We start from the raw sequence: 9,705 nt of genomic DNA, 5'->3' as shown, positions 1-9,705 counted from the left end.
AACGGGCTTGTTTTCATGTGATTAGCAGGCAGGGGAACTTCTGAGAGTGACACAGCTGTGCTGTAAAGGACGCCAGCCCACGGACTGCGCTGCAGAAGAACTTTCCTGCCAGTGCTGATAGACCCGAGAGCTGGATTGCCTGAGCCATGGAGCGAGAACCCATGCGCATCAGGGAGGGCTACTTGGTTAAGAAGGTAAGTGAGCAGGTTTGGGCTGAGCCGGGGAGGAACTAACTCTGAACAGGCTGAGGAGGTGTAGGAAAACACACTTGGGTTTCAGTTATTAACAAAATAATTTTTTTTCAAAGAAGAAAATGCAAATGAACAGAATTCCTTGGGCAGTAAAACGAGGTGGTGTTAGTGATTATAGAGGTACTTGCTAGCAGTTATAAAGCATTTTGCATGTATCTCAGATGTACCCTTGGATCAAAAGATTTGTGTTTCTATGAAGTAACCTAATGCCTTTAGTGGAAGCTTGGCAAAACAGGTAACAGCTTGAAATGGCCGCAGCCTACTTGATTGAGCTTAATCGCTGAGTTAAACATCAGGGAAGCCTAGTGAGATTAAAGAGGTCAGATCACCTTGGCCTAGAGACAGTGTGTGGGGCCACAGACACTTCCCTCTTTTGCGAAGGTAGTTGCTTTTAGTTTTATTTTTTTTTTTTGCCCCACAGTAACTTCTGCTCTGGAGTCTTTTGCGGTGGAGCCCATAGGGTAAAGCCTTGACTTTCATTTAAGTCCTTAGTGAGATCAGTCTGGCTGAAAGCAGCCACACTAAACAGCGTCAGTCCTGGAGCAAGAGACGAGCTCTCTCCTGTGATGTCTCTGCTCATCCAAATGAGAATTTCACTCATTAGAACAGCTGGCTGGAGGGATCTCTAATACGGGACTGAGGCCACTCCTCAGTCTTATTTCCACTGATACTGAAAGGAAGTATGTTCATAAAGTAATCACAAAGCTCCAGTGGTGCTGTCATGAGGAAGGAGACAAATTTATGCTGTGCAGGTTGCACATCTCTAGTTCCTGATAGACAGAGCAAGCGGCTCACGAGATCTATATTCCTCCACGATAGGGCAGTGGCTGGAAACCTGGACACTGGGACAATCCCAGACTGTGTGCCTGCTGGGTGTGCTGGGGAAAAGATGCATACAGAAGTGCCAGCATCAGTCCCTCATATTCCTTGGGGTGCTGGGTCCCCAAAAAAGTGTTTCTGTGCGGTACTAATGCAGTTGCTGCTGGGTGCCATTGCAGTGGCGACAGGGAAGTGGGAATTGTGACCATTTCCCGGAACAGCCTCACAGGTGGCTCTGTCCTTCACGAGTGAGCTGATGCTGGTGGTGCTGAGCAGCAGCATGCTGGAGGGAGGGCTAGAGGGCAAAAGGAGCAGAAGGTACAGACCAGACGGGTACCAGCTGTTTGATACATCAGTGAGGCTGCTGTGCATCCCACAACCAGAGCTTCCAGCGAGGATGAGCATGCTTCTGATTAACCTTACCTGTTAATTATGTACTCTCCTCACCTTTATGCCTGTAAAGTGAAACCAAGGATTGGACCTCTCAAAGGAGTTATCCATGCAGCCTCAGCTCTCTTTGCAGGGAGTGAAAACCATTTGTCACTGACTTTGTCCTGGTATTTACATTAGGCTGGGGACCAGTGCTGTCCCTGGGGGTCAGTGCTTTAGCTGGGACAATGTGACCTCCAGTAAATGTGGGTTCAGACTTCAGTGTTGATTTAGGTCAGCTTAAACCTCCATCTGTACCTTTTGTGGACCTTGTGTCATCTTCTGAGCACAAGAAACAGTTAATTTTCAAATCTTGTAGTGCCACAGATACTTTAAAAAGAAGTCGTTCTATCAAAGGGAAGTTGCATGTGTTTTTAGGGTGGCTGGTGATTTCGGAGGGTAATTCCAGCAACACCCATCTGTATGTGCCATTTTTGGAGGGGATGTGACAATTTGTTTTTCAGTCCAGGAAAATCAAATCCAGCATCCTGCTTGCTAGGGTTTCGTGAGATGTTTTAGATGGGAACAGTGTGACCCTGTTTGGGTTTGTTTGCCGGTGGTGTGGATCTGAGACTGCCCGTCTGACGCTGCTCTGTGGTGGCTTCCATTGGCAAAGCGTGTCGGAGTCTGGTCTTCAGGACGTGTTGGACTTGCCTCTTTATGAGCAGAAGTTTTCTAACCTGTGGTAATCCCACACAAGGAAATTGCAACAGTTCTTGTCTTGGCTCATCATTTTAATTGAGTTCTTAGCAGAAATTCGACCAGTGGGTCAGTCTGAGCTCTGAGAAAATGGTAAATTTTTACGGCTTATTAAAAAAAAAAAAAAAGTGTGAGAGAAAAGAAAACAGCAGTAAACCCATATGTGGTACTGAGATGAGGCTTTTTTTTAGTAGTTCCCTGTTTAACTGGGTTTCCAGAGAACCCCCCGGGGCAGTGACTTTCCTTTGGAAGATAACATTCTTTTATGGGGCACCTCTGAGGGCCGCAGAGGCTGGAAGCGGGTCCTGCTCTTAATGAGAACTTGGCTGACGGTTTTCCCTCCCCACCCTGTAGTTGAACATAAGGTCTGATTCAGAGTGCAAAAAGCCTTTCTTGGAAGGTAGGGCAGCCAAAAAGGCTGTGACAAAGGGTTCATTTGGAGAATAATAACAATAATAAAAAAAGACTCAGCAGGTTTGTGCCCTGGTCACTTCTGCAGGAAAAAAGATAATGCAAACGTCGCCTACCCCTGCTCAGCTCTCAGGTTTAACCAACCGAAGGCAGGCAGTGGCACAGCACCGCGGGCTGCCTTGCTGCTGCCTGCAGCTTCAGTGGTGCTCAGCCGCCACACTGCGAGAGGACAGGGATGCTGTGCACCGAGCTGTAGGGGGCGGGAGAATAAATTTAGGTCTCTCTTTGTAACAGAAGGAGCAAGGCAAGCCAGTATTTTTGATGAATAGCCTCTGATTTGGGGCCCACAAGTGTTGGTTGTGTTTTGGTAACTCTTCAGAGGAACTGTTGGTATTGAGCACGTCTAAATGTTCATTTTCCCCCTGCGCTGGGCACCGGTGAGGCCGCCCCTGGACCCCTGTGTTCAGCTTTGGGCCCCTCACTGCAGGGGGACGTGGAGGGGCTGGAGCGTGTCCAGAGCCGGGCAGGGGGCTGGGGCAGGGGCTGGGGCACCAGCCTTGTGAGGGGCGGCTGAGGGACCTGGGGGGGGTTGGCCTGGAGAGGAGGGGGCTCAGGGGGGACCTGATCGCTCTCTGCAGCCACCTGACAGGGGCCGTAGGCAGCGGGGGTCGGTCTCTTCTCCGGGATAACGAGCGACAGGACAAGAGGAAACGGCCTCAAGTTGGGACAGGGGAGGTTCAGGTTGGATATTGGGAAAAATTTCTTCACTGAAAGGGTGGTGAAGCATTGGAACAGGCTGCCCAGGGAGGTGGTGGAGTCACCATCCCTGGGGGTGTTTAAAAAAAACCACATAGATGCAGCACTTAGGGACAGGGTTTAGTGGTGGGCTTGGCAGTGCTGGGCTAACAGTTGGACTTGATGATCTCAAATGTCTTTTTCAACCTAAATAATTCTGTGATTCTATGATTGGGCTGAGCAGTAAGTCACCTGGGTGTCGGGAACTGTGACTACTTTTGAAGCTGGTTGCAGGCAGGTCCGGAGAGGTCACCTAGCTGGAGTGCAACGGTCTCAGTAATTCTAGCGGTTAATTGTGCCTGACACAGAGAAACAGGTCGTTCCTCTCGGAGTCCCTGAAAGTTTTGCTGTGTGTTGTACTATATGTAGGATCCATCCCTGTCTTTATCTCCGTATTTCTCACATCTAACAGCTGTGTTTCAGGAATAGGAAGTAAAAGCTTTAAAATAGGAAATGAAGCATTTCTATTCCTCACCACAGCAGCTGGAGGTCTGTGGCCTCAGGCCCTTAAACTATTCATTACTCTTACAGTTTGTTCTTATATGTCTAGAAATCCTCCAAGATGTGTGCTTTCTTACCAGCCAGCCAAGCCTCAACAACCCACTGTACTGTAGCATCAAGCCTCGAATATAGCACAGGATGCCCAAGTTAATGAGACAGTCCTAATGTGCTAATTCACACCCTGAAATGTTGAGGATCATTCACGATATTGCCACTATGTCATCTTGAAGACAGTGGTTGGGACTACCTGACACTGGAGAACCACCTGCTCAGGCAGGCAATGCGATTTTGGGAAAACTCATGGCTGGGGTGACCGCAAGGGGAAATTAATGGTGGTCAAAAGAATAGCGACATTTTTTTTTTTCCCCCTCCATCGTAAGGTGGGTGGGGTTGTGGTATGTTCCCCTTGAAACACTAACTATAGTTAATTTAGCATCAGTCAGGCACTCCCTGGAAGGTTGTATCTTAAGTGCATATCATGTGGGGAGTGATTTATTGACCATAATATACACGGTGATTTATTGATGCAGGGCAGCATGTTTAATACCTGGAAGCCAATGTGGGTCGTGCTCTTAGAAGATGGAATTGAATTCTACAAGCGGAAGGCTGACAACAGCCCCAAAGGGATGATACCACTAAAAGGAAGCTCTATTAACAGCCCATGCCAAGATTTTGGCAAAAGAATGGTAAGTACTTCTTTTATAACAAAAATTGATGGTATACTTAGGCTCCTGGAAGCACTGAAGGGGCAAAAGGCTTGGGGTTACAAATTCCTTACACTCATCATAGTGGCAATTCTCACTTGTCTTAGAAGATCACAAGCAGGCTTGGACCTGTGTAGTATTTGAAAAGTGTGACTGCTCAGGAAAAATTCAGGATACTTCCAGAGGAGCAAATCAGAAAATGATTTTTAATATTTTTTTTTTATTTTTTTTTTAATCTCTGAGTCTGTCAAAGAGCAAAGCTAAATTATGTTGCTGTGAGGACGCTTAGCAGCTGAATGGTGCAATTCTTGCATTAAATATAAATCTAGCTGCCACAGAATAAAGGTGTGAGAAACTATTTCATACTCGGTGGAAGCATTTATTTATTGTCCAAGAGCAAGGACTGACTTGCTCACACAGGAAGAAAATAAATGCTGTGACAAAAATGGCCAAGTAAAGCTGTATTCTAAACCTTTTTGTTACCATTTTGTAACTACCCGATGCCACACGCTTCAGATTCATGCGGTCTGTGTTAATGACCCACTGCGTTGTTACTTGTAGGGCTTTTGCAAGTGACTAAGAGTCTAAGTCACTAAGTGACTTGCAAGCAAAAAGCAAAACTGATTTAGAGAAAGTACTTCAAATGCTGCCTAGACATTTGGGATCTCTAATGTCAAGGGTAGCAAACAGACAGGCTGAGGTCCTGATGCCCAGTGAAACACACAGGTCACTGTGTGCACAAATTCTGAGTCTTATTTGACAGAAAATAAGATGCAGGAAGATAACTGTACAAGCCAAGGTATTTTGTTACAGGGTTCCTGAAAAACATTTGCTGGTAAAACAGGGTTTCTGGTATGAGCAAAGACTCATATCTTTAGTCAGTCATTTATTTCAGCAACTCAGTTTCATCAAATAGGCATTAGAGCCCCAGGAATTCCTGAGACAAAGGGGTCCCCCACAATCTGGAAGATTATCCAGTTATGGTTTAAAGCAATTTACTGCAAGGATGCCTGACTAAAGATAGACTTTGAGAGCATTAGAAAAATACAAAGAAAGTAGGAGAGAGCAAGCTGCACTTTCTCATATGAGTAAACTGAGGAGAATTATCCAAGCTTGCCCTTAGGTTTTGTGGTAAGCAGAGTCAGGGTCCCTGGTGTCAAGTTTGAGCCTGCTGGCTTTCCTTTTCCATTCCTTTCTGCTTTTCTTTCTTCTGCTCCTTTCTTTCTTTTTTTGGTGGTTTTTTTTTTTTTTTTTTTTTTGTATTTTTTTTTGTTGGTTGTTTTTCTGCAGACCCCACATTTATATGGAAAAAAAAATAAGTTGATTCTTAGGGAGCCTTTTTAGACTTACATCTGTTAAGAAAAAGAGTCTCTTAAAGTAAAAGCTGTCTTTGAGGCAGTACAATAAAAGGATGGGGTAGAGAATAAAGATTGTTGTTAATCCTGTGCTGAGTCAAAGAAGTTGTAGATGGCTGCTTCTCCTGGGAACAAAATGCTTTAGAGGGCCATTACCTTGGAAATCCCACCTGGAGCAGGATCAAGAGCTACCTGCTCTTCCTGGCTCTCTCTAGGTACTGGGAGTTGTCCACAGGAGGAGACTGTTACCATGCCTGGAAGGAGAACTGCACGGTCATGCATTCCCACCCCATGCCCATCATAGGTTTTTTGCTCTCTGAGCTGGCAAGGGAGATTGTCCAACTGATTCTGAAGGGTTTGACTGACTGCTGGTCAAGCCCATTTACTCTTCCTTATCGCTGGCAGCTCCTGCCTGAGCCGCTGGCAGGCATGCCTGGGAAAACCTTACTGTTTAACCCCTGCAGCTTCGGATCGGACCTCCTGCTTCAGCCAGCGTGGCTGTGTGGCACTGCATTGCCTGGGCACCAGCTGGGAGCTCTTTGTTACAGCACTTGGCTTCACATCTATTGCAAACCATTAATAATAAAGGTGAATGAATAATTGCATCTAGGGACTAGAGCACAGGGCAGGAACATTAAACAGCCAAAAAAAGGAACAGAAATTAAGTGTATCTGCAGACATTTACTTCTAATTCTGCCGATTATAAGCCATGTTCCTACATTATCTAATTAATAAGCCTCAGCACAACTCTCCTTACTCTATACATGAGGTATAATGCATGGGGAGAAGGGTACTATGTTCAAGAGTATCACAGATCCGACATTATAATGGTAGAAATGAAATTTTTCTCACAAAGGCTTCCTTTCCAAGCAATTTGGGGCAAGGCGAGGGCATTTTTGTTGTCATTTGTTTTTTAACTCCCACAGAGGCACTGACATCAGTATTGGTCTATGGTAGCTGCCTGGAAACGTCGGTAACAGTAATGCATTTAACAATCGTGAAAAGGTAATTCACCACCGTATGTGCATTCATATTCTACAAAATAGGCAGAGAGGTCTGAAGGATCTGGTGCCTCCTGAAGAGAGATTCTCACCTGTTGAGGATGTGGCAGTTTGCAGAAGCGGCATTGTCTCTGCATCGAAGGGTGATGAAGTCTTTGAGGATCGTTCCTTCGACTGCATTGAGTTTTATGTCATGCTTTGTTTCATATTATGAGTTTACATCTGGAGTTTTGCATTATGTTTCATTGTAGTTGGTGGGGCCTTTTCTGAGGCAGAGTAGAGTAAAAAGGAAGGAGCTCAGACCTGGGGGCTGAGGCACCCAAAACACCTTTTCATAAATGAGACCTGACGTAGTTTGCTGAAGTCAGTGGAAGCAATCCAAACTATTCGGCAGGTGCTGGAGCAGATTCTCCTTACTGAGTCGGTGAGATCGTTCTGCAGGTCCATGGACTTATAGCCCTGGCTATGTATTTTCGCTAAAAATTTGAACTGTTCCATAGTCAAAACTGCAACACACCATCACTGGGGTTGTTCTTATACATAGTTACTGCCCGATATGATTAAACCTAAATTTCTACATGTATTCCTTGGAAATGTAGTATATAAAGTATATAAAAAATGACTTTTGTATCTTAGGTTTTACAGCTTTGCTATACTGCTGAATCCAATGCCTCTGCATTCTGTCCTGCTTTCTCGTTGGTCACATGTCAAAACATACACTTGTTCTGTTCCCGTTCTTATGGGAATTACTGTGGTTCTTAGTGGTTTGAATTCATTTACTTCATATGGCTAGAAATGCCAGTATAATTTTTAGGACAGAATTTCTGTAGGGTGAGAAGTGGGATAATTCTCATTAGGTCAGTTTTAAGTGCAGTCTCTCCTGACCAGTTTGGAGCAGGGACTACTGAGGACTGCTTGGAATTATTGAGGACTGTTTGGAGCAGGGACTGTGGAGCCATGAGCAGGTTTTTATATTCATCTGGTTAGATTTCAGCTTTTTGAATCGGCTTGTGTATCTGCATCAGGACCTAGCTGAAAACCTCAGGGCACATCACCAGCACCCTTTGCTTACTAAATCATTTCCAAAAAGTAGGTGCTGAGGGGAAAGGGAGCAATCCTGGATTTGTTAAACAAAAATAGCCTGTTCAGAAGAGGCTGCGACTGCGTATTTTGAGATTTTACTTCAAAATGCATTCACGGCTCTTCGCTGTTCTTGATCTGAAGTTTGATCATGGCTTAATGTGATGTTAATTCTGCTATACTTGTGCTTTCTCTGTTTCCCCACGGCTTTTCTGTGGATAGCATTATCATGTGTGCTTGCTCATAGTCAGATTAATTTGTCCTAACTTAAGCTATTTAAAATCGTGGTGTTTAGTTTGGTCTAATGGTCTAACTTTCTCAAAAGCACAAACAGATACACATCATCAGAGGGAGACTTGGTCACTTCTAGCATTGGAAACTCAACCTCTTCCCCAGTTTCAGAGGAAGCCTGGATGTCCAGCTTAGTGACCTAGCTTTCTAAAAGATACATTTAAGAGAATTTTCCTAGTCTCCTCTGTACTGGGAACAAAACCACTTCTTTAGTATTTATCTATATGTTGCTTCTCAGCCCTTCAGCTTCAAGAATGCTGATCTTCCCTTTGCTAAAAACTTGCTTTAATGCTTTGATATTTTATTCTGTTAATCTGCTGTGTTAGCATCACCCTTGGATATTGGGATTTGGAGAGATCTGTCTGTTTTCTTTGCACATGCACCATACATTGATTTTCAGGATGTAGCTCTTTACTGCATAATAGAAAAGGTGGATATTGCTGGAAATGCAAACAGTGTCAGATAAGAAATGGTCACATTCTGTCTGAAATGGAGTTTTGAGGACTCGCTGCTTTGTACATTTGAAATCTGACTTCCATGAAAGCCAGCGGGACTTTGCACCATTTGAAGGTGTCAGATTTTTTTCCCATTGGCAACAATCTGGAAGATGCGTATTAGGGATGTTCAGAAATGTGCCATTTACAAACAGAAGCTTCAGGAGACTCATTCAGTGTTCTGATCTAATTGCTATAGGTTCACTGCGCGCTGCTCTCTGATGATAGTCTCTGCTTTACTTGCCCTCATATCGCCGTGCTGTTTGCTTACTGATTAGCCCCTCATTTTTAGATGCCTGCTGAGTCAGAATCTGTTTTATTTATTCTAATAAAACTACTTATGTGGAACTATATTTTAGAAGAAGTGGAAACCGTCTCGACTGAGCAATTACATCCAGATTTTCCATCAAAAAGATCACTGAATGAAAACGAGATCAAACTGTGAACTTTGTGGTTTGGTTTGTTGTTAGTTGTTTTTTTTTTTTCCAGGTTGGTGTTATTTTTTTCTGCTTAGAACTACCTTTAAAAGATCTTTTCTCATTTTTGGGAAATACAGACTTTCCATTGTTTCTAGTGCGTTTAGGTAGGTAGTGATCACAAGGTTGTGACAGCCAAGCGTTGGATACACCATCTCCCTACCAAGCCCCTGAGGCTTTGCTAGGGTGCAGATGTGTTCAGCTACTCTCCAGTGTGACTGTGACCTTTTTTTCCCTTGTGAATCAGCAGCTAAGCAACACGATGTGGGTTTTTTCCCTCCTTCAGACTGACCACATTGCTATAAACATCAAGATGAATTTACACCCACCGTAAACCTGCAGGGGCTGGGCACTTCAGCCTTTCAGCTGCGTTGAACTTCCCAGTCAAAGTTAAATTCA

At 44.4% G+C, this 9,705-nt stretch overlaps 1 protein-coding gene across 1 annotated transcript in view; it reads left to right on the top strand.

The window, feature by feature from the left end:
- Positions 1 to 9,705, top strand: part of PLEK (pleckstrin) — a 19,181-nt gene continuing 9,476 nt past the window's right edge. Inside the window, exons 1-2 of the mRNA XM_080389128.1 lie at positions 1 to 194; positions 4,436 to 4,591. Coding sequence (XP_080245254.1) covers positions 147 to 194; positions 4,436 to 4,591 — 204 coding nt within the window. The 5' untranslated portion in view covers positions 1 to 146. The remainder of the gene's footprint in view (positions 195 to 4,435; positions 4,592 to 9,705) is intronic.

This window comes from Falco punctatus (genome assembly GCF_963210335.1).
Source record: "Falco punctatus genome assembly, chromosome: 5".
Classification (NCBI taxonomy): Eukaryota; Metazoa; Chordata; class Aves; order Falconiformes; family Falconidae; genus Falco; species Falco punctatus.
This window is presented reverse-complemented; position numbering and strand designations above follow the sequence as displayed.